The 26,430-nt window shown below is 40.8% G+C and overlaps 1 protein-coding gene across 1 annotated transcript in view; it reads right to left on the bottom strand.

Moving 5' to 3' along the window:
* Positions 1–26,430, bottom strand: part of SFMBT2 (Scm like with four mbt domains 2) — a gene marked incomplete at both ends in the record, with an annotated part of 135,728 nt that overhangs the window by 94,652 nt on the left and 14,646 nt on the right. Inside the window, 5 exons of the mRNA XM_080918490.1 lie at positions 2,852–2,999; positions 5,162–5,263; positions 11,341–11,438; positions 15,323–15,569; positions 17,983–18,071. Coding sequence (XP_080774616.1) covers positions 2,852–2,999; positions 5,162–5,263; positions 11,341–11,438; positions 15,323–15,569; positions 17,983–18,071 — 684 coding nt within the window. The remainder of the gene's footprint in view (positions 1–2,851; positions 3,000–5,161; positions 5,264–11,340; positions 11,439–15,322; positions 15,570–17,982; positions 18,072–26,430) is intronic.

The raw sequence follows: 26,430 nt of genomic DNA, 5'->3' as shown, positions 1-26,430 counted from the left end.
TAGACCAATTACCCATCAAATCTCATAGCCTTCTAACAACTCCCAGCCCCAACTAAGGCCACCCAAACTGCTCTGAAGGATGAACTATGTAGAGATGCCAGCCTGGGAACAGCAGCAAAGGATAGTTCGTACCCCTACTCAGAGAAGCATTCCTTTGGGATTGTAAGGCCAGAATTAGGACACCATCTTGCGATTTCAGAAATTATTAACACAATTGATCTTGGAGTTTCCATGGGAAGAAGGGGGGGATGACATGGATTTAAATGATATAATTTTTATGACTCATTTCAAATGCAAAACATCTTCCTCTTGAGTCCTCATGTAGTAGGAACAGAAATGTAAACGTAATAGTGAACACATCTTCCTCAGTACATCTGCAGAGTACTTAGAATACTGGTCGGCACTGTATACAGCTTTACCCTTTGTTTGTGTGTATGTACATGTATATTCATATACACACATCTACATAAGCACAGACATATATACACATGCACATCCATAGGGGGCATCATATGAATCAAGCTGTTGTATTACTTGACATGGAGTCAAGCATGACCTGAGATCATCTACCTCCTGACTCTGTATCCCAAGTTTTTGGATTACAAGTTTATGTCACAATGCCTGGCAGAATATCAATATATTATTCTCTATAATACAGGAAATGGTCAATAAAATAGAAATTTTGAAATGAACTAAGGACAACTGCTCAGGTTATTTTAATATAATTAATTAGAATTAAGAGTCACTACTTTTCACCTTGGAAATAATTTAAATAAATTCCTTCTTCCTGCATCATATTAAAGAGTTCTAATATCTATTATACGGTTGACCTAGAGACAAGCAAATGCTACAATAAACAGTTTCCTTTACTAATGGTTTCTACATTTTCCAGCACAAATCCAATGTTTTCCGCCAAAAGTTGCCTCAGTTAGAAAGTCTCCCTGTGTGAGGTCTACTACTAATCTTTGGTATTACATGGCCAAAAGGTGGACAGCCTATTTATCAATCATTTTTACCTCACTCATGTGTTTCTTTAAGTGCTGTATGTAAAACTTAAAAACCATTGACTGTCCTTTATTAGGTTAAAATTGCAGGATCGACTCTCTTAGGCTCTGTCCTCTATCTAACATCAAAACCCTGAGGCAGGGAGCCACTGGAAAGTTCTTGTCCTTCCCAGCTTTGAAGGCTTGTCTCTAGAGTCTAGGGCAGAGATATTTTGCTTTCTCTTTTAAAAGAAAGCAGAGAGAGTTAAAACAATATCAAAAGAGATCTTCATTCGGAGCCCAACTCTCTCCCATAATGCCTTCTACAAAAAGTCTGTCAAAATCCAGGCAACATACACTTGCAAGAATCCATATTTTTCAAAGAAATCAAAGCACGCAGGTATATGCACATTATAGCTTACACATTCTAGGTATCACCCCAATGTTCAATATTAAAACACAAATTTTTCTTTCATACACTAATAGTTTATGGAGAGTTCCCAGTACTCATAAGACATTAGAAGACCAACCTCAATAGGAAACCACTAAGCCAATCACAAAAACCACCAGTAATCACTCACCTAAATTTGCATTCACGCTAATTACCAACATAAATAAAATCTACTGTCCTGAGATATAACCAGAATCCAACCAACAAAGCCAGGACTGTGGTATCAACATTTGAAAAATTGCACCTTCAAACTGTAATTCACCAACTTCTCTCAAGCATGTAGATCAATTACCCATGCAAAAGTCATGGACTGCTAACATCTGCTGGCCCCAACTAAGATCACCTGAACTGTCCTGAAGGATGAACTATGTAGAGATGCTGGTCTAGAAACATCAGCAGAAGGTAGTTAGTACCCCTACTGAGAGAAGCATTCCTTTGGGATAATAAGGCTAGAATAGGACAACCTCTCAAGATTTCAGAAATTATAAACATGGGCTGAGCTTGCAGTTCCCAAGGGGAGTGAGGGGTGATACGTAGGATTTAAATGAGATCATTTTTTATGACCCATATCAAATGAGAAAATCTTCCACTTTAGTACTAAAGTCCTTCATGGAGTAGGACTTAAATAGTAAACATAATGGTTAACACACCCTCCTGTGTACATCTGCAGAATACTAAGAAAATTGATAGGCAGTGCATACCGCTTTAAGCGCCGAACTGCTTGTGTGTGCATGTATGTGTGTTTGTGTATGTACATGTATATTCATATACACACTTGTATATCATATACACACACACATATACATAGGAGACACCACATAAATCCCAGGCTGATCTCTAACTTATCATGGAGGTAAGCATGAATTTGGACTCCTGGTCTTCCGACTCTGTCTCCCAAGTATTGGGATTACCACTGTATGCCACCATCCCTGGTGGAATGTCAATATATTTTTCCTGGCTCAGGAAACAGGACTTGTCTCTCTAATCTCATCAAACCCAAAGATTGCTGCTCTTCTCTTTGCTTTTTTGCTTTTTAATTTTCACATTGAGTTTTCGGATCCTAGGAGTATCTGTTCAGTGTCTGAGACACTGAAGTCTACTTTGTTGTACGTACTTCTCAGATCTTTTTCATAACTTTGACTTCAATCACTCAGCGGCGGCATTTTTGTCTAAATCACTCACTACACAGCATTAGAGAGACGCAGTGATACCAGTACCATCTCGTGGAGGGTGTGCCTTAACATGGACCCAGAAAATCAAGCCCCACAAACCTTCTAAGGGGTGGGGTTATGGTGACAGAAGTAACCTTCCTTTGCATCAAAGATCAGTTCACACTGCAACTTTTTCAGATAAACGCGCTGACAACATTTCAGAGGCAAAAAGACACCCAAGCCCACAGATTTCCATGGCTACAAACCTCTGGGAGCAGCGAGGTTGACTCCATTTTTAAGGCACCACTGTACTGGCAAAATCTCCAGGGAATCTGCATGGCACATCATCGTGAGTTTATTAGCTTCAGGTCTTAGGTCATCAATGGCCACTTGGAAAAATTGATGGTTAAAAACCTAAGGGAAAAAGGGAGAGAGAAGAAGAAAAGTGACTTTCTCAGTGTGACATATATAAATCCTGTCAGTTCAGTGATACTGAATACATTCCATCAAGCTGACCAGTACTTCAGTACCTATCTCTGAACCCAATGGATAAGTATGTAGACTCAGTCGCAGTGCTCACATACATGGAGGGAAAAAAAAATAACTGAAATATACAGAAGAGAGAAAGTAAAGACCAAAAGAATAAATCCCTTGAGCTATAAAACAAAAGCCTCATTTGAATAAAAGAAAACTGGCAGACAGGAACCAATTCCTGCCCACGAAAAAACAAACTGGGTATTAAACAGCAGGAACCAAACTCCTCACAGCAGACCCTTCAACCTCTCTGGCTTCAGCCCTAGGAGACTTCTAGATGCCTGTGCCTTGCAGCCTTCAAAATACAATTTCCTGTAGCCAGAGAGAAAATCACACTTGCAGAAAAACCTGTCTTTACTCCTTTTTGCCCCCATCACCTGTCACCTGTCACCACCAAAAAGTATGGGATGTTCTTTGAGGACAGTGACCTCCTTTCTCATCAAATGATTCACAGAGGCCTAGAAATTGTTTTGTATATAATATACAATGAGTGAGAGGAAAATTCCAAAGCAGGTCTAGTTGGTGGAACCCTGTCAGCCCAGCTAAGGAGACCGAGGAAGTGGGGAGGAGCTGAAGTGTTCACAAGCTTGCTAACTGTCTGGGCTACAGGGTGAGATAAAGACAAGTCAAGGCAACTTAGTGAGACTCTGGCTCAAAGTAAAAATAAATAAATAAATGAAATAAATCTATAAGTAAAATAAATACAGCTCACTAGTAGAGAGTTTGCCTAGCATGGGCCAGGTTTAGAGTCAAGCTTCAATCATGCAGAGAAAAGAAAAAGAGAGAAACAACGCTCTAAGTGAGAGCAAAATCAAATGCCTCATCCCACAATAAATTAAAGGTACAAAAGCATGAGAGACAAGCCCAGTGTGGGCTGAGTGCCGCAGCTCTGTCAGTTTGTTTCCTAAACTTGAGGGCAAGCTGGCACTGCAGTGTGTTCAACAAGCCACACACCCATTTAGAAGGAGGCTAGGTGCCGTGATTACAATCAGTTTGCATGTTTCTAATGTAGTGTCACCACTAATTTTCTGAAATTCTAACAGATCATGAAAAAATGGGAGGGAGGGAAAGAAGGAGAGAAGAAAGGAAGAAAGGAAGGAAGCAAGGAAGGAAGGAAGGAAGCAAGGAAGGAAGGAAGGAAGCAAGGAAGGAAGGAAGGAAAAAGGGAAGAAGGCAGAAAGAAAGAAAAAATTCAAATATAATATTTGACTTACTACAAAAATACATCCACTTTTCTTTGGAAATAGAAATTAAACTGCAATTGACCTTGAATCTTTAATCAAATTTTTCCTCTGAATAAAAAATGTCATTAACTGAAGACATATTTGTCAAAAAAAAGAGAGATGTTCAGCTTCTCCTACCACTCAGCAAAAGCTAATACTTAAGGTGGGAAATAGATAATGAGAGTTTGACCATTGTCAGACACACCGGGATTGTCTTATGAAGAAGAGATGATCTTAATAAATAAACATAAGGTCTTAAAAGACAACCAGATCAGCACAAAAAACTCCTTTACACAGAGAAGGAAATTTGTGTTGACTGATGGTCTTGAGTACGTGACTTCCTTTAGTCAATGAGAGCAGATGGAAAACCAGAAGCAGCAGCACTGCTTTATGAGGAAATCAGAGCCTGCCTTCAGGAGTTTTCTAAGTGTGTGTGTGTGTGTGTGTGTGTGTGTGTGTGTGTGTGTGTGTGTGTGTGTGTGTAAGTTCTCATGCTTGCCCTGCAGTCCCTCTTGTCTGCCAATCCATCTTTGTGGCCCAGTAAATTATGTTTATAAACTGCACTTCGCCAGTAAACAACTATTCAAAGAATAGCCCGCCGCTCTGTTGATGCCAGAAGAAATCTAGATAAACCCCTCTGCTCCTGATCACAGGAAGAACACACAAAGAACTGAGAAGGGGGGACATTCATCTCCCTTTGGTTTGTCTGTGTGGTGTGTCTGTGAGTGCTTCTTGCAGGAACGTACGACATCTGCCCACCTTTGAAGACTTGTGACTTCACGGGGGAGCAAAGAGCAAGGAGCGAAAAAGAAAACTCACCTTGGTCACTGAGGCAGGATAGATATGAAAGGGATCGCTTTTGTGCAATGTCTCCACCTTCATCCCAACTGTAAAGAAATGCCTTCGCACTTCTGTATGGTCCTGCAGGGATAACAGTGAGCATATTAAAGGGGATGGCACCATGAATTAACTTGGCAGCAGATTGGAGTCTGTTCTTCAGCATTGTCTTGAGTGGCTGAAATCTGGTGGAAATAATTAATTCTCTCCATTTCAAATTTCTAATTATTGCAACACGGTGCGGATTTAATCATTTTCTGCGGGCTAAATTACTTCTCCAAGGGAGAGGCAGCAGGCCTGCATTGGCCATGCTTAAATTTACAGGAAGCAAAACAATTCAGGTGGCAATACATTGCTCTGATCTTTTCAGGTGCTCACCACTGAAGCCCCACACAGTAAAGGTGGCCATTGGTCATCTGAAACCCAGCAGAATTACCTTAAAGGGTAAGGAAAAAAGCATAGCCACCATGACACAGCATCCATCAACGGAAATCACCTATTCTCCTTCTAAATAGGCGATGAGCTGGGTTGGTCACTGGTTGAGTATATAACTCTACGGCATGTGAGAAGCTGCAGGTTCCCTGGGGACATCTGAGCCTGACTCCTACTCAGTAAAGATGTGCTCTGCACTTCCTTTTTATTGGGTGTCTACCAGGACTGACCCCCTCCCTGAAACCTGATGACTGAGTCCTGGGGCTCTCCTGCTTCTTCCAGAAAACAAATTTCAATATCTTCTTCAGCCACACAGCTATAGATGAGGTTGACCGGACACAGAGTATCAGAGTTCATCTTGCTGAACTGGAAGCCATCTTGTATGTAGCCAGGAATGAATAAATTAATTTACAGTCTGTCCCCAAAGTAGTAACAGGTTCAAATGAAGCTTGCTATTTCCAAGTACATCAAATGACTATGCAATACAAAAACAAAACAAAAACAAAGCAAACAAACAAACAAACCTCTGAGGATCTACTGATCTCTTAAATCTGAGCATCTCAAGTGGATTGTGAATGAATTCCATGTTGCCAGTCTATAGCCAACTCTGAGCCAACTCAATTATAGAGAGTCGTGATAGGCTGTGCCTGTATTTCAGCTCTCACCCCAAAAGCCAATCGATTTGTCTCTGTCCAACAGGAGACCAGAAAAAAGGAACTTCTTTAGGAATTCTCTAGCAAAGGCACTAGGAAGATGGCTCCACTGGCAAAGTGCCTAATTCAAAGGCATGCAGACTTGAATTCAGACCTCCAGTTCCCATGTAAAAAGCCAGCTATAGTACAAATGCCTATAACTGCAGAGATGGGCAAGTGAACACAAAAGGGTCCAAGGGCTATCTGGCCGGCCAGTACCTGAAACTGGCTAGTTCCAGGTTCAGGGAGAGGCCCTGTATTAAAAAGGAAGATACCTGGTATAGATCTCTGTCCTCCATATGTACAAGCAAGAGTGCACACGCACACACACACACACACACACACACACACACACACACACACACACTTTCTTTTCCTCCTCAAGGTGTTGTGACTTGATACACATAATTCTATCACTTGGGAGGCTGAGACAGAAAGACTGTAAATTTAAGGTAAGCCTGAGGCACATTCTGAGTTCGAGATTCACCCTATGCTGTACAGTTAGACTCCATCACATAAAAACAAAAAAATTAATTAAAGAAATAAATTTTGTCACAATCTCACTTTCATCTCTCTTTGGGGGGGGAGTGATCAGAGGAGGTGCAGTTACATGTTGGGTGACATCCCCACTAGGTTCTAAATTTTTAAAAATTCCTTCAGAGCTAAACAATCAACACTTTATAAAAATTACATGCAGAAGGAAAGACCCTTACACTCAGGTGGTGACATTGGTTGTTTATAAGATGACCTTTATAGATGTCTTAAGAACTGACAAACACTTTATAAAATTATAAGCCTAAGGAGAAAGCAAAAAAAAAAATTCTTCGATACAGGTGCTGCTATAAACAAAGCATTTTTTTTGAAAGGCACTTTAGAAGAATAAAGGAATTCAAAGCAACAGTTCATAGATTTAATATGAATTAACACAGACTAACTAAACCAGGGTGGCAAACTGCAGGTGCCAAGGTACCAGAGATAAACACAGTTACTAATTGACACCCGAATTCACAGATTAAAATCCAGGCTCCCCTGCAGACACCAATGTTCCCAGTTCTTAGGGGTGAGATCTGAGTCACACTTGTGGATTTTGCAGGTGATTCCCCCCTTTTATTTTGAAGTTACAATCAGATGTCCCTGAACATACTCTACAAGTGTAAGTGGCTATTATTAGGCTGTATTGCCTTACACACCTGGGGCACCCTAGATACACTGGTCACTATGAGAATGTACTGATTTCTCAAGACCCCTGTGCTTGCTTTAGTGTGGTATACCTCTCTAAGTGTGCAAAGTTGCTAGGCTAAGGGATCTTGCTCACTAATCATAACAAATGGTCACTTCCTAGCTACCTCTAGTGGAATTGCCCATCTCTAGGTTCTTCATAAAAGAAGCTGCCCAAAATCTAGAATTCTGGTCTGCCCCAGGCTTAAGCCCTTTACTCCAGCATCTTTACCAGCTCTGCTTTGTAAACTTTCAACACCATCTCTGATTGGCCAGTAGAGCCAGCCTTCCAAAGAGAGCTGTTCCACAACCATAAAGACTTTCTGTCCCAGATCTTTAATTTGATGTTGATCAATGACTAGAAAATGTCTTTGACTCAGTCTACATCCATCCTAATATCAACAAAGCTCCCAATGTTACACTAAAAGATCTGTGGCTCCAGAGATGCATGAAGATTAGTCCCTTATCTGATTCTTTATCAAGTAAAGTAGTCTTGTGAGAACAAATCAGTGGCTGCCTGTCCTCGAAAATAAAATATACTGAGGTGTATCTCCTCAAAGGATCTCAACTTGTGCTTGGGTCATCCCTTAAGATCATTTGTGGGGTGGAGATGGGGCAGTTTGGTGGGGTAATGTGTTCTGTACCCCTCTATCTCTATCTCTCTGTGTGTATTTGTGTGATTCTGTACCTCTGTCAGTCTCTTTGTGTGTGTGTTTCTGTGTGTGTATGTGTGTGTGCATGTGTGTGTATAAGTGTGTGTGTGTGTATGTGTGTGTGCAGTCTTCCCTCCTATGTGTCCCATGAGACTAATTTCAATTAAATGGCTGACAGTACAAAGAGGTCAGGGATCGATCTGTTCCCTCCTCTTACCCTACCATACCCAGCACTGCAGGGAGAGGCAAGTCTTTAGGATAAGTGAGGGAGTTGCCAACAGTGAGTGCCCAGGTAAGTCAGCAAGATTTTACATCTGTTCTTGGACATCCTTAATCACTTATGTGCTTACACAAAAGTATGGCAGAGGTCAACTGGGACAATTGCTCAGGGGTTACAGCAGTTGTCACCCAGTTACAAAGATGAAAGTGAAATGTGAGCACTCACATAATAACCAAACTTCCCATACACGCCTAGAACCTCAACTTAAAGCAGAGAGGTGGGGCAGAGAAAGGCCTTCAGCTTTGCTTAAAAATATGCAAAAGCCAAGCTCAAAGTGGGAGAGATGCTACCTCCAAGGGACAAGATAATTGCTGAGAAAGATAGTCACATGCAGTGCACACATCACAAAGACACATTAAACACACACACACACACACACACACACACACACACACACACACACACAAATACCACACTGTGTGAGATAAATCTATTTAGTTCCAACATGCCAGTTCTGGGTCTACTGGGAAATTAAACATTGCATAGGTTTCTCTTCAAGGCCTTAATAATTTGCATAATTTCTAAGAATAGGCTTTGGTAAAATTAAAGGAAGGTTTTCATTAGTACTACATCCAAATTGTTACATAATGAAGTCTAGTGTCTTTACTCACATCAGCGTATGTTACACTTTCTTTAAAAAGCCATTCGGTTCATAGTGCTGCCTGTTTTTATTTGAAGAATGGATTAATGCTCATGTACTCATTAGGAAATGACTCAGATAATATTAATTTCATCAAGAAATGACATTGGAATGCCAGCATTTGTTAAATCAATAGTAGCATTATATTTCAACTCCGTCATACTGATTTAAATTTTTCCACTGAAATATTTATAACAAAAATCTAATGAAAAAATCTATACGCTTAACAGCAATAAGCCTTTCCATTTTACACTCACAGCTGTAAAAAGCAATTCTTATCTCCAAGTGGTGCATTCAGTCAAGTTAAAAAATAATAAGAGCTAGGTATGCCACCCTTAACCACACAACTCATAAAGGGGGATTATGTAAGAGCTATTTCATGGTTAGGTCCAAAATGCCTATGCCACAAGCATTAGGGATATCTTCTACTGATTAACACCTGGCACCGCAAAAACATTGGCAAGAGGCGAGCTGTCTCCTCTTTCTGAAAAAAAACAAAAGGAAAAACCAAGGGAATGAAGTGGTAGCCCAGTGTTTAAACAGCTTCCAGTACAACCGTGAAGACCTGGGCATATCATAATACAGAGAACAGAATTCTGCCAGTGGCAGAAAAGACTGTGTTGTGGGTTTATATACTTGCTCTCCCATATTTCATTGCTATTTTAGAGCATAGCATTCTATTTATTAAAAAACGGGATGCTGTAAAACTTGGGTTACATGAGAAGCAACCTTATGCACCTCCTGTTTACCACACATTCTGCCTGCCTGCACAAAACAGAGTGGACTGGCGTCACTACAAACCAAGGGACTTCAGGTTTAACAGGTGGCCCCAAAAGAAGGACAGATTGCCAAACACGTGTCTCTTAAGGTGGAGTCTGAAACCACTCACAACCTGATTTTAATTATAACCTACAGAAGTGTAAGAGACTATGTTGTCTAGACTTATTCTGTCTAAAACTCACTTGGCCTATGGCAATTTGTTACAGTAGCCTTAAGAAACAAACTTCCAAAGACTTACAAATTGCAAATTAAATATAGACTTCTTCCAAATAAGATTACCTTGTCGTTTCTCTTCCATGAAGTGAAATCAAATTTATGCAAGTATCTCACAAATTTGTAAGAACACAAATACTCACTGCAATCAGCTTTTATTTGTGGATTGCCTACTGCATCCGTACTCCTGCCTTGTGCTAAGCCCAAAAGAGGTATTTGCTACAAACTCTTACAATGATACTTAATTATAGCAAAAACGTTGAAAAGACAGTAATCCTGATAAGGTAATATATTTTTTTAAAAAGTTTGAATTTTCATGGCATGGATTAAAGGTAAGGAAAGAAGATGGTTGTATTTTATAAAATACAGACCAACTTAAATTAAATCCTGGAGTGAGGGCAACAAGACATAATGGTCTTTTGCAGAGAGTAGCTGTTCAATAAATGTTTAATGAATCAGTTCCTTTTTAATTAAAAGCAGATCAAGATTATTAATGTTTCTGCCTTTCAAGTCTCAATGTTCACAATTCTAAGTACAGTTATATGTTCAATTAATCTACAAATATATTAACTCTGAATTTTTAAATCTAGTGAGTTAAACGTATGTGGTCTATTCAGGAAACTGTTAATTTATTTGACAAATAGTTATTAAGTGGTAGGAGTTATGTTTCCAGCCATGCACAAAACACATAGCCCTTTTCTTCCTGGAGCTTCACATTAAGCAAAACAAGGTGGCTATTACACGCTAATGACTATGTATCATTGTGGCACACGGGATGCCACAGGAACTGATCATGGAACCTTGTCAAGGCTGACAACCCAGGCCAGGAGCCCAGGTACAGAGTTCCTTAGAGGATTTATATTTGCATTTGGAAGATGAGTCCTAATTTGACAGAAAGAACGACACAGGTACAAAGAGAATAAGAAGAAGAGTATTAGACACACTGATGCCAAAGTATGCCTATGCAAACAAGAAGACATCCTCAGGGGTCAGCCTAGGCAATGTCTCTGGCTGACAGTGCCACATGCCAGGTCCATGAGTTTCCTGAAATTCTCCAGTCTCTGCCTCCCATTTCATCCTGCCTTCGGGGTACTGAAATTACACATTCAGCTTTTACATAGGTGCTGGAGATCTGAACTCAGGACCTCGTACACATGCCACTTCCACAACTCTTCAACAGTTTAGTTTATACTCGAAAAAGATGGAGGAAGAGAGAGAAAGAGAAAGAGAAATTGAACATATTCACCACTCACCTTAAATACTTCCATTGGAAGAGGAGACTCCGCGGCAGCGATTAGGGACTTTTCCAGGGCACGTTCCCATTCAAAAGGCAATCTCAGATAAAAAAGTTCTGTATCAAGGGCAAGTCACAAAGAAGTTAGGGACTGTAACTCTGTTAGTGGTTCTTTAAATTTTATCTTTCCACGGTTCTCGGCAAGTGTCAGCTGTTCACACTGCCCTATAAGCAGCCGCTTGCTAAGGGATTCTCTGAAATTAAAGAGCCGCTATCAGAAACGGAGAATACCTATCAGGGGTCCTCCACAGGGAACATTTGTATGTATCCTGTTGGCTTTCTGTGTGTAATTTAACACCATTAATCATATTAGCAAGACTGTCCATCATCTACAGCCACAATTCTATGTACCACCTAAAATGTCCACCCATTGATGGGGAACTCACTCTGATTAATGTCTAACCTCTGAACATCTCGTCCGACACCCACAGTCATTATAACACCTTTTCTACCAAGTCTCTAAGCTTGCATATGTTTAAAAATATATAAAATAGTCAGTGTAAGTCAGAAAAATTATTAAAAGATAAATTAAAATATACAAACCAAGATTTATATTTACACTTGAAATGTTCCTACCACATGTCGGCCATATTTTCCCCCCAGGCATTGGAGGAGAGGGAAGATTTACACCCAAAGGTTATACAGTCTGCATGCAAAATTAAAAGGAAGAGAAAGTTGAGTACAGTTTCCACGTTTTGCTGAAATGTAAGGGAATTTTACGGTCTGATAACAACAGATTTAAGACCTTATCAAAATAGGATTTGTGAAGGCTCTCACTGGAAGTAGAAGTGTTTACATCATCCCTATATCAACCCTGTCTGCCTCAGACAGACTGTGGGTATATGCATATGAATTTAAACACACTTAAAAGGCAATATTAAACCTTCGGGCTATATTTTTAATTTCTTACATGTCTGCTTTTAGCACAAAGACATATATTTGGATCCCTGTGTCTTCTAACCTCACCTTGAGCTTGAAGCTTCTTTATGTAAGCAGTTTGTTTAGGGTTTTTTTTGGGGGGGTATAATAATTGTAGTTGGTGAAAGGTTTTACCAGACTTAGCCAAGTTACCAACACATTGTCTGTCTTCTGTTTTTGTACAGAGACTGATTTCAGATGTAGTATCTTCTATTTGCCTAATAGTTTTTCTAGCATTTCACCTAGAACTTTCTATCTCTAGATTTTTTCCCCTAATCTAGCATTTCTATGTTGAGACAAAGATACATGTGATTTTCCATTAGCAATGATTCCCCTTCCTTCATGCAATGAAGCTCAAACTGTGAGCGAGTATAAACCCTTCCTTTTTTCCATTGCTTTTGTTGAGTATTTCCTCATAGCAATGAGAAAGGTGAGATCTAACCCCATGGCGAGGCACCCTCTTTTCTGAAAAACTAAACCCTCTCGTGAGGATAAAACACCTCCGAGGTACAATGTACAGAGAACAATGTCCCCTGTGTGTGTTTCAGGAGACAAGAGACACCCTGGGTGCACCAGCGAATTTATGGACAATAAACAGCTCCATTAAAAGAACATAAAACATGTTCTGAAAGTGACCTACACTGCAGGGAATTTAAAACTGTTCATCAGACTCCATTTACCAGTCATGGGAAGTCATAAACAATTAAAAAGATGGTCCTTGCCCATCTGTAACTAGGAGCCTGCAGGAAAGTGAGGAGACTTCCCTTTGGAAAGTTTGGAAAGCTCTGGTAGGAAGTGTTGCAGAAAGCAAGCATATTGCCATAAATAAACAAATAAATAAATGACCATATGTAAACAGAGGCCATGTAGAATGGTTGGCCCCCTTTTCATGTGCCTACCCATCACCATGAATCTGTTCCCTCCTTCTCTATCAGGTCCATACCAGTGAGGAAAGATGGACCAATGGTTATTAAGAGATAGGAAATATTAGAAAATGCTATAAACTAAATCTGTGTCCTCCTGAATGCCTTTGTAGAACCTCAAATCTCCAATGCGACATCTGCTGGTAATGAGGGTTAAGAGGAGTCTGCTGTGATGGCCCATTAAGGACAATTAGTGTGTGTGCTCTAATGAAAGCTAGATGGTGGCCACATGGAAGCCAGAAAAGGACCCCTCACCAAATCCCCAGAGAGGTTGGCACCCTTGTTTCGGCTTCCCAAACTTTAGAATCCTGATAAAAATGAATGTCAGCTGTTTAAGCAACTCAGACTGCAGTGTTTTCAATTTCGACAACACCAACGTTTCAGAAAACAGAAACAGTTTAAGCAAGAAGCCACTCAGTTCTAGACAGAAATTTCCTGACTCCGGAACCTACCTAGTTTTTGGTTTTATTTTGTATTTTTGAAAGGGTTGATTCTTTTGGAAAGAAATTAACATAGAAGAGCTCAAAAGAGGGGGAGGGAGGACTGGACATAGAAAAAGCTAGACTTTTGTTTCCTTGGCTTCTGTAAGTTCCAAACACCTATCATGTCTTCTAAACAACCACAGACAAAAGAAGCAAGTGGGGTTGCTTAACCTATCCCTGACTTCATGAACTTCCTGGAAAAGCAAACGCTAGCCACAATGCTCTGGACATAGTTTAAATGAGATGTCAATCATTTGTTTGCCCCATGCTCCAAAAAATGGGTCCCATCCTGCAGGGCAGGGTGCCCTCACTTGCTCTCAGGTATGAGAGACCAGACAGACACAGACAGGGAATGAATGTCCCAAAGGCTAGATCCTCAGAAGTGGACAGTATAAAATCCAGTACATTCCCTAGATTTTGCAACAAATAAAGTCTCAGCCATTTCTATTGCCTGCTTCTATTCTCTCTGTTCGAGGAAGAAAATATCTTTTAAAAAGTAGAAGCTGAGAATGTGGATTATTTACAACGGTGCGGACACATTTGTGAGATGCACGGAAAGGGGGATCTCACAAGCATGTCACCTTCCACAGCCTCCTCACAACATACACACAGACTAGGGAATTTCCCACAATGCCTTTCACCTTTGCAATTCTACTCTTCTCCGTCAGATCTTGATGCTGGGTAATTTTGTATTGGTTTACTAGTTATTGGGAATAAGAGAATCAGCCTAAACTTTTCTGTACTATCTGAAATTTTATTCGCAATGTCATGTTAGTTCAGAAAAACGATATTCCCATGTAAGTGGCACAAGGTACCCTGGGATTTGAAATTAATTTACACAAATCTTAACACATCAGGTTCTGTTCCCATGTGTAAAATTTCAGTAATGATTGCCTCTTTTCTCAGAGGGAACTGTTTCACTGAATCCAGAGTTCATCTTGTTACTACTATAAATGCATGTTGCCTTTTGTTTGCTCTCTCCCCTATACAACACGTTAAAAGTTGGGAAAATAAACTCTCTCAACAAATCACTTTTCCTATTTGCAAGCTCATAAACTCTCCTGTGAAGTCAACATTATGTCCAGAGATATGGACAGATAGCACAAGTTATCTGTGCTTTGTAAAGATAGAGACGTCCAGAAAATGAGAAGCACTCAGAACCAAATATTCTTCTTTCCTCCTTTCTTTCTTTTGAGAAGCAAATATTTCTTAAAGGGAGATTTTTTTCCCATTCAGGAATTAGAGTTGTAGGCCTGGGATTTCACAGGAAGGAGCAAAGAAACAGAACAAAAAGCATAAGAAGCAACGGGAAATTCTTCGCTTTACTATAAATCCTTGCACAGGCGAGCATAAGTTCCTTGTGGAATTTGTAAAGCAATTAGGCACTGGGCTGAGATTTAAACAGCCACATCAGTATATTGGATTTTATTCTACACCCAAAAGACTCTGACATTAACACACTTAAGATCCATGTACTTACTGGCATGTAAAAGACGCATGAGCAGGTGTGTCCCGGGACACACCCACAGAGTTTGACATCTCTAACACAAACAAGCACTGTCACAGAGGAAAAAAAAAAAAAAAAAAAAAAAAAAAAAAAAAAAAAACTGCCTCTCACCTGAAGGTGGATTCATTCTGTATTTCTTGTCTCGACACCAACCAACTGGTCGAATTTTGTGATCCAAGTAAAATAGCCACCGGTCGTAGGAGTCGGTGTCATCCAATCCCACATAGCGAAGACGTAATCTTCCTCCGACATTTTCAATCACACTAACTACCCAGAACTGAAAAGGGTTCTTAAAGTCCTGCAGCTCTACTAAGGAATCAATTCTAATGAGGTCTACAGGGCTTTTCCCTCGAAGAGGCTGTTTAAACAGAAGCAAAACTCTGTATTTTAAACTTGATTTTTTTAAGGTTCTCATGAAAACAGACAACAGCAGAAGACAGTAATTTTCTCTCTCACACCATCAACCAAGCGGCTGCCAGACACTCTGACATCACCCCAACCCCTTCCGCTGCACAACCATCACCCTTTCGTCCTTCACACACATCCATGTACCAACACCATTTCCAACAGCAAACATCACAAGTAAATAGAAAATAACAGTTTATGCCATTATTTTAATCGAACGAATTAACCTTCCCAGATGAAATTGCATTTATTAAAGATGAGCACTTTTTTGGTAAAAATTATTCTCAGATGCACCAGAGCAAAAACAGCTGATAACAAAATGTCTATTTTTTTTTTTCAAATTGACAGATGTATCTAATCTAGGGCTATAAATTTATAGCATGACTTCTTAAAGAAGTTCACCTTACAGTGCTATCTAACAGTAGCCAGAACCCTATCAGATACAGATTAACCAAATGCCTGCAGATGTATGTGCAGGTGACACGTCTGAAACACGTTTGGGCACCTGTAGAGTCTGGAGGGCAACCGTTAAGTGCTGCTCCTCGGTTGTCATTTACCATTTTTGAGAGGGACAGGGTGTCTCTTTGCCTTGGAACTGGAATAAGCTAGACTGGCTAGCCAGTGAATCCCAGTCATATGCCTGCCTCCTCTTCCCTGGTACTGGGATTATAGAGAAGGCTTTGTTTTTTTTTCTTATAACATTTGGCTATATTATGTGAAGTTTTTAACTTGGGCACTGGTTTGGAAAACCTATAAGTACTGTCCTTTCTGAGTGACTTCTCAGCACAGAGTGTCTCTCTAGCTGGCTACTTAGGTGAATATGTTTAACAACTTAACATAGTAAGGGAGCTATTCCCTGAAAAGATGACTGATCACCATTGCAGCCTTTTAACCCAATGGTCAAAAACAGCCATTACGATAAACATAATCAGGAAAAAAATCAACATAAGACATTTGTGTATGCTATGTCACATGGTGTCTGTCATGAGTATTAATACCACTGCCAAGGGAGAAAATGAAGATTAATAATAGTAACAACAGCAGCAATAGTAACAGTAATAAAAATCTGTATCTTATATCCAGCAACCTTAGTAGCAATAATGAAAACCGGCATCTTAACCCCAGTTATTCACTTAGGAGCCCCCTTTCCAAGGTACCCTTAAGACAGAGTTGGAAAATTAATAATTACATATGACATAGTACCTCTGTCTTCCTGTTCAAGCACATATAAGAATTATTAATATTTCATCACATTTTCAGACAAACCATCAAGATATGATGCTAAACTCTTCTGCTCCTATGACTAAAATCTGCCTGATCCACACTCCAATACAGTCATCCATCTCTCTCCCCTTGTTGGATAGAGATTGCTAATCAATAGTCTTGGGTAGCACATATATGGGAGATCATGGAGTTATTATGCGTTCAAGATGAACAACAAATGGTGCTACTTATTAAGGGGCTCCAGGAGACTATAGTAAGCACACAGATGTCACCTGACAGTGCGTGATCCTGTAAGGTAAGGCTTGAGGGTCATAGAAAGACATTCTGATATAGAGTTTTAAAATGAACTCAAATGACATTTGAAACTCAGTGCATCTATCTCTGTGATTCTTTCAAAAAACCAAGCCTCACTAAGACTGAGTGACGTAGATTCATTGTCATCTCATGTGCCTAAGGTTGCTGTAAAGATATGAGCCCAATGTTAAATTGTAACTGCTCTTGATTTTATACTGCTTATCAAATAATGGTTGTGATTTCCCCTTACTGCAGGTATTTGAAGGATCTTTACCTTGGCAGCTTCCCCTTGGAAGGTGTGGCTCTCACATCCTTCAAAGATTTCTTTAAAAAGACTACCACAGGGGATGCATTATTAACTGCATTTTATCATTAGCAAAGTCCACTCAGGGTACAGAATGCATAGGACTCAGAGAAAAGAATCAGAAATTCTGTTTCTGACAAGGTTTATATATTCAAAATACAAAAAAAAAGCATTTCTACGTCTCAGTAACAAACAAGGAAAAATTCTTAACAAACCCTTGTAATAAATAATGTAATTATTAGCTAAACTGTAGTAGGAAAAATTGTGTTTTTTTGGTTTTGGTGGTACTAATTAAAGGTTCCTGGGTCAACATAAAAAAAAAAAAACTCGAACAGAGAAAACTTCCCAATTATTGACTATCTTACAGGAAAACACTCGTCAATAGCACCTACAGAATTCAGTTAATAAACAGGAAGTTACGCTGTGGAAATAAAAACATCTGTATCTACATGTATCCACAGAAGAATATACTCGAAGGTGCCAATTAACATCATACACCCGGGCTGGTTCAGGGCTATAATAGAAGAATAATAGCAATACATACGCCTTCCAGAAGGGCTATAGGTGCCGTCCGAGAACCAGTCAATTCATGTATGAGGAATTGCGCCCAGTCTGTGTACTTATCTTTGATCGCTAGCAAGAGAGGGGAGAAAAAACAAACACTTCAATACATCGGCGACATATCAAGCACTCAAAGATTGTCGCAGGTCTCTGTACAACGAAGTCACTTCAGGATTATTTTTATGAGTTTTTACCACTGATGGTTAAATGAAGAGTAAGGAAATTACAGCCACAGCCCTGTTATCACGTATAGGCTTCATACTTAGCACGCACCTGGGCAAGAATCTATGGCCCTGAGGACTTACACCTACTTAGACACCCGTCTCAAGCAACAATGAATGACTATCATACTATGAAGCACTCTAGGTATTTCAATAAAAGTAGGTGGCCCACTTCAATCTTTAATAAAAAAAAAAAAAAGAGGAGTCAAGAGTGGACTGAAGACACACAGGATAACCCCTGGGGTCACTGCTGGGCTTCTTTCTTCTCTGTGTGGATCTTGCCCAGAATCTTCTATTTTTTTGGTCCAATCTTATTTACTAGTGTTATCATGTATGTGTTGGACATGTATCAGTGAGAGGGTATTGCAGTACCCATGTCGAGATTGGAGGACAAATTTATACAATTGGTTCTCTCTTTCTACCTGTATGTGAGTACCAGGGCTGTAACTCAGGCTGCCCAGGCTTCTGTGCCATCTTACCGGTCCCTAGAATCTTCTTTTACTGAGCAACCTTGGTTAACATTAAGTAGCTACACAGTCCCTAAGGAAAACACAGCCAGGCACATGAAAAAGTAAGAAGGTCAGCCTGAGTCACACATTTTGTCAGGGTGAGTTCTCATGGCACCCGTGTAACTTCATACGATGACTTTTTCCTCCTGGTCTAGCCAGTGCCCAAACGACTGTGAACCCCGCTGCCAGTTTTGAACTAGACAAAAGTAATCACCAGTTGAGTCACAGCAGTGGTTTTATCATCCTAATTCATCTTTTTTCTGTGACAGACATTTGGCCCAACTCTACTTTGTAAACAAGCAGATTCTCCCACTGATGGTGGCTTCCCACTTTCCTCTTTGCTATCTGCCTGAGTGTAGAGAGATCTTGAATCGAGAATATAGCTAATAAATCCATCGTGCCATCCTTTTGTCAGCCAAGAACAACTAACCCGCTTGGGTTTATCGTGATTGACTCAAGGTTCCAGCAGCAGTCATTCAGCTACACAATGCAATAAATGATCTCCCTCCGAGCTGCTATGATTAATCACCGGCCTTCAGTTAAAGTCAATATCCTGCTCACATCATGTTGACAAAGAGAAGAATTTGGTAATAAGGAATGGCTTTGCTTTATCTAGGCTGAAGACATATAAATTACAATCAGATTATGCAGATAAAATACACGAGCTAAATCTATCCGCTGTAACTACACTCATCACAGCACTTTTTAATGCCTCTTTTAAAAACTGGATTTATCTCCGGGCGACAACCTGAGGATGGTCCAAGAAAAAGACTGGCGCAGAGGTGCCTGCAAAGATCATTTGTAACTCATTCAAATTATTTCCTTCCACTGCAGAAATCAATAATTTTTTTTTAAAAAAAATTCTTTTCTTTTCCCTGGCCCAGAATGATTTTTTTAAAAGTACTTATAAAATCGGACCATCTTCAAGCCGTGAGCAAACACCATTGTATGCATAATGATGTAAGTCTGGTTCTGGGAGGCTGAGGTAGGGCCACTGTGCTGTGACACTCTGCCCACTCCTGGACAACCAACTGCAGGCTTAGGGAGGCTGAGAGACCATCTTCTTCCTCTTTTCCAGACACAAATAAGAAGAGGAGAGTCGTACAGAGATGCCCGAGCCCCGTGCGAGACGTTGGTAAAGAAATGTTGAATGGGGAACACCTAAAAGCTTTGCCTTAGATCCCACATTCTAGGCAATACGCCAGGAGGAACCTCCTGTTCAATCTTCTCTGGGGCTTCAGTTCTACATCCTTCTATAAATACCCACCGATCATTATCAGATTAGCCAAGTGGAACTGCTCTGGGCCACCCAGCCTCCGCTTAATGATCGTGACTTTGGCAGCAGCGGCAGCCTTCAGAAAGGGTGTCTATGCCTTAAAATGGTAATCCTGACTCTTTCCGGATAGGAAGTTATAAAACCTGAAGATAGAGTGAATCATAAAACCTGAAAACTGAGATGTTAATTGCTGACCAGGAGGTGATGCTATATTGCTTAAATTCACAAGACAGAAAGGAAAACCTGGCAAGAGTCGATGATACTCCCATATTTGGCTACATCGAATGGGTTGAAGCAGAACAACATGAAGCCTTCCACCTTCCTTTGAGGACAAAAACTGTACAATACGCTGAATTCTGTTTCCAAACGGACTGTGGTCCCAGCTGGCTTAAAAGACTTGAAACAGTTATTCCTCACTCTCAGGAGCCAAGCCCAGAACACCCCATATGCCTGTGGATCACAGTGAGAATGAGCTGTAAAGTACCGCAAATTCACACTGTAAACATCCAACAATGACTGAATAAATCAGGCAATGAAGAACAACTGGACTGACTGAGTGCTCAGTGTCATCTGATGGTCCCACATAACTCAGTTAAATAATGTAACGACCCCCCCCAACCTATGGGCTTAACAGGGACAGTATAGACCACAGCAGGGAAGACAGTTTACTCTTAGAGCCCTTATCCTGAAAGTATGAGGTTCTGAGTCTGGTCTCCAGCACACATGTGAAAAAGCCAAGCAATACAGCGTGCACTTCTAATCTTAAACCTAGGAACTAGGGGCAGAGAGGCAGGTGCATCTGTCTGGGAACTTGCCTGGCAGTCAGCCTAGTTGATTCTGGGAATGCCAGGCTAATGAAACCTTGTCTCAAAAGCAAAGGAAATGCCTCCTGAAGAATAATATCCAAGGTTGACTCTGGCCTTCACATGCACACATACATGTGCACCCAAAAGATCATGCACTCATACGTGCACCCACACCCATGGCCTCCCCCCACAATGATAAACCTAACAGTAAGCCCTTAATAAGCAGCTGCAGCTACGACTTGGACATTCAGGTATAGACATTCAGGTCCAGACACGTGTCTGGACAATGAACACAAAGTGGAAATCTGGAAATATTTCCTGGTTTCTGGGGAAATGGGAAGCTGAGTTTGGCCTACTTGATCATAGCAGAAGACACACACAGAGGAACACTCTGAAAACAGATGGTAAAATGCGTCGCCGGGGACACATGCTTGACCTCCCTCAGCAAGACGTGTGTTTACACAGCGCTCTAATTAGTGAATGGGACTGTTGGATTTTTATCAGATTGGCAAAGAAAACAGTAATGCTTCTGGCTGGGAAAGGGCAGTAAAAGAGACTCAGTAAGATAGCTTAAGTGTGGCCCAGAAGAGAGGCAAGCGCCGCTAAAGGCTCCTGGGAGAAATCAGGTGGGATAAGCAGATGACACACAGGAACCCTAGGGAAGAACTCAACAATGGACCAGGGGCAGCCTAAGATAAGCTGTAGGGCAAATGCAGACAAGTCATGGACAGAGACTGCATTCCACAAAGCAGGAGTTCAAGGCCATCATAAAGACTTAACTCATCAATTAGCATGTGCTCGCTGCTACTGAAATCCACAAGGACCCCTGGACGCACTCACCCAGAGCCTGGCCCTCAAAGTGTATGACATTTGAGATTCTGAGGACTCTAGACAGGGTATAAAAATGCCAGAGCCCTGAGAGGGGTGTGGCTGCTGCTGCTCCTCCTCCTGCCTGTTGGAGATTTCCTAAAGACAAAGATCAAAACTGACCAACAGACTCAACTCCCCTAATCACCAGGAAGGAGTCTAACGCTACCAAGGACCCCTTTCCTCTCCGGCCTTTTCTCCTATGTGGTGTTGATGGTACGTAGGATAAGAGTGGAGAATGGCAGAATAGGAACCCAGAAAGAAGCCAAAAAGTTTGGCTTCAAACAAGTATTCAGATGCCTGAGACAATGGAAGGCATATCATTCAAACCAGCAGAGGGCTCCTGCCAAGAATTTGCTTATTGCTCCTAGAGAACTTTGCCTAAAAGGAAAGGCAAATTCCTCACCTGGACCTTCATTTTCAAAACTGTGGATCACAATCCAGAATTATAGAATTCGATCATTATATCCTATTTTTTTAAAAAAAGGCAACAAAATAGGGGGTTGGAGAGATGGCTCAGAGACTGAGAGCACTCTCCGCTCTTCCAAAGGTCCTGAGTTCAATTCCCATCAACCACAGGGTGGCTCACAACTATCTATAAAGAGACCTGGCGCCCTCTTCTGGCTTGCAGGCATACATTCAGGCAGGCAGAACACTGTATGCATAATAAATAAATAAATCTTTTTCTTTTTTTTTTTTAAGAAAAAGCAACAACATAGGAAAGATAACACTGTAAGCATTGGGTAAGGAGAGTTGTTACCAGATTACTGAACCTCAACGGACATGGACACAGGGTGTGTCTCAGCTTAGGGCTGCCCACACCCTCCATGAGGAGACTATTTCAATAAATAAGAAATTATTGGTATAGCTATGAGATCTATCATTAGAAACAAAACTCAAATTATTACCAGCTACATCATAAGCTTATGGCCTTTTTGGTCCTCGCAGCAGAACTGGTGTAAAAGTTTAAAGTCAGATTTCCATGGAAATTTGTTTTATTTAATGTATTCAGTGAAATTTAACTATTATTTTTTTTTAATTTTTGTTCAATTAGCAAGGTCGGGCACATAAAGCCCTAGTGAGAACAGAAGGAAGGGTTGAAGTAGTTCTGTGGATAAAAAAATATACTCGATAATACATAAACACACACACTCACTTAAAGAATGCAAGGTATCACCATCCTAAACACACGTGGAAGTTGAAAACCAAGGTGAGAGTATGACCCAGAGCCATGAGTCACCTGAAGAACAAAGTTTCCCCCAGAATTGCAAAGCATCCTGGGAAGATAGCAATTACTTCAACACGAGTTTCTGCCGACTGTGTTATCTGCATGTCTGGCTATTAAATGCTACCTGATGTCAGGAAGAGACCCTCGTAACTAGCAGATTTGTGAGTGAGGAGTGCTGGTGAGGGACACACTCAGGATGGTCATGCCTGTTGTCACAATATTCTCTGCCTAGAGATTAGGGTTTCTATGGAGTTCCCCTTCAGAAGCCATTTTGGACATCTGATGGTTAATCTTCATTGTCAACCTGGCTGGATTTAGAATCATCTAGGCGACATGCACCTGTCTTTATTTGACGTGCACCTTTGGGGAAACAAGGAAGGCAGCTTTGTGTCTAGGTATCTTAAGCAATTGCACCTGTCTGCGTGTGATAAGTTCATGGCTTGTTTGTCTTGCCATCTTTGTTCTATCTTTTAATAATCCATAAAGCATAGAAATGAAACTGGCAGAGAGGAAAAGAGGGGGACAGAGCCTGTGGCGAACAGGGGAGGACCAGCATTCAAGTCTTCAGCACCCATGTAGTAACTGGGTAGATATGGTGGCTCATTTGTAATCCCAGAACTCAGAAGGCAAAGACCAGGGGCCTCAGAGGCAAGCTGTTGAAGCTATGTTAAGCCTTGATGAGCAAGCTCTGAGTTCAGTGCCTCAATGTACAAGATGGAGAGTGACAGAGATATTAACTGACCTCTGGTTTCCACATCCATACAGATACATGTGAGTGTGCACTAGACACACATGTAGACACACATATACTAACAAACAGTATAGACACACAGGCAGGGGGGGAGCAGGGAAAGCAAAGCTTGACAAGCCCAATGGGGCAAGATGAATGGTTCTCATTACTTAATAGGCTATCATACACACAGGGCAATTTAAAACCAAGAAATTTGTTTTCCTTTCCTATCAACCTAGATGCCTGGGTGTACAGCTGCTGACTCTTAAAAATTAATTAATGACTTTTTAAAAAAAAAAAATCTGGTGCTTCCTCGAAGGACTTCGGGCCCTTTTAAGAGCTATTCTCCAACGTCTGGGCCCATGGTATGAATAAACCAAGCTGTTTTATTTATTTATGAGACGTCAGTTGCAGGAACTTGTCCTCAGCCTCAGACACACACCCAGAGTGGGGAAAACAATCAGAAGGGAAACACAGCCCTAAGTCACTGGCAGAGTTTCTATTTGCAAGCCCTTTGTATTATTTTTTCTTTTCTCCTTTCTCTTCCCAAGAGAATTACTCACATATTTTCTAATCAAAGGAGTACGTATAGGTAGGGTATAAGATCAACAGCTATAAAGAAGTCATACTTGTTGACCATTGACTGCCACTGTATCAGGCCATTCCGTAATATCAGCGCAGAGAGATGTGTAGGTCTGCCTTTCGCTGGAGCAGAGTTCAGTGTGTGGGTCCCCTGGATCACACGGTACATGTCCTCTACTAGGCAAATCCCAAATAGGATTCTTACAACACTGATTCTATATGCGCTCTACTGTGACAGAAATAACTGATAAGGTAATTTAAGGATGGAAGGGTTTTGGGGGGCTCACAGTGTGAGGCCAGGAGTGTGAGGGCGCTGAGCATTTCGCAACCAGAGGCAGCAAGCAGAGTCAAATGCTGGGACTCAGTTGCCTTCTCCTTTTCTCATATTTTCAGTCTGGTGCCCCTTCTCGGGGCACGGTACTTCTCATATTTAAATCGGTTACACCTCACAGGCCCTGCCAGAGCTGTGACCCCCCCCCTGGAGATTCCAAATCCCCTCAGGTTCAATGAAGATAACCATCATAAAGGCAAATGATGGAATTATCATAAGTCAGACGCTGCTCTTGGAGACAAAGTAGACCTGCCAAGCATCTCCCTCTCCTGGGTGGATCAGTACACTGCCCTAAGCAACAGTCATATGCCAAGGTTCACAAGACCTGATCTCTCGGGACCTTTGATGTGATCTTTTTAATTAACAATGTGACAGGTTTTATTACAGAATTGCTCTTAATATAAAACAAATTAGCAATCTTTCTTGGTGGGCAGAAAAGAGCCTCATTATTTAAATGAAAATGCCTATCTCCCCCTTTAAAAGAAGGTAAGCTCATATTTCAGTAAAGCACTTATAAATGGCAGAACAATGATTTGGCATAAAACCCAACTGGAATATGACATGGGTTCCCAGTAAGGACACCTGGAAACTGCCCTGTGGGACACACTCTCCTCCTCCTAAACCTATAATACGCATGTGTACGTTTCTTAGAATCGTAAGATCATATGTTTTCTTTTTCTGATCATTCTGCTTCCAAACACAGCTGTTGAGGAGGCATCCTCATTCTTCTGGCCCTTTTCAGCACTAAGACTCAGGTCGCCATAATAAAGTCACTGACATGTGCAAAGATCCCTTTCAGTTCCTCAATTTTATGAAAGCCCCATCCAAACTCTGGAGAGGTTTCTCAGGGACTCTGACAACTGAATGCCTCTCGGTGGGCGTGGAATTAGAAAGCACTAGGGAGTTTTCAATACTTCTGGAACTTTTTTCACACTGTAAAATGTCACACACAAATGGGACCTACTCCCTTTGGTATCTGGACTGACTAAATAAAGAATGTTCTAGATAGAAATGCTATAGCTGCAAACTAGAAAGAACATCGGCAAGAACCCTCTGTGAAGGTTAGCCAAAACACTTCTCGCTCCATCTCTCCCCTCCTGTTACCGAACCATCGTCTTCTGATACAACTGGTCTACCGAATCTTTATCATAAAGCATGTTACCATGCAGAAATAAAAATACCACTGGGACGACTAACAAATCTTGCACATGCTAAGACCCTTCCCTGCCTCCTTTATTTCTCAACACATGCAATTAACTAGTTATCAGTACTATATAGCCATGTGTCTGCTGATGCACAAAATAATAGAGAAATAATTTTTACTGTCCATTTGTACAAGAAACTGAGATGAATGTTCTTTCATGCCTGACAAGCATTGACATGTACAAATAAAAACTGGGGAAATGCCCAGCTCCTCCGTAATACAAAGCCACTGCTGCCCTGTCTTATGAACCTAACGCTACTGGATTTGTTGACTAATTTATTATTTTGTTGTTTTATTTGAGATGCAGATCTGTAGCCAAGGTCGACTATTAATTCATAAGCCTCTTGCCTCAGCCTCCCCAGCAATGGGATTACAATGGGTGCCACTGTGCCTAGAGCTAACCCTACTAAATTTAAAAACACTAAATTTAAATTTAGCATTTATTCCAGGCCCACCAAAATAAGAAAGGGACAAAATTTTATTATTTTTTAACTCTAAAAGAAAGAGCATCCCTTCTTCTGGTTTTAAGTTTTGGAACTGAGTAGAAGTGTTGAATTAATTTCGGTTTTTAACTCATTCCACAGATTTTCGAAAGAGGCATTTAGCTTCCACTGGGAGAGTGGTTTTGTTTTGTTTTGTTTTTTAAAATCAATGTTTGGCTTCAGTTCTTAAAAAAA

This window comes from Micromys minutus, assembly GCF_963924665.1.
Source record: "Micromys minutus genome assembly, chromosome: 6".
Classification (NCBI taxonomy): Eukaryota; Metazoa; Chordata; class Mammalia; order Rodentia; family Muridae; genus Micromys; species Micromys minutus.
Note: the sequence above shows the minus strand (reverse complement) of the source record. Positions and strands in the feature narration are given on the sequence as shown.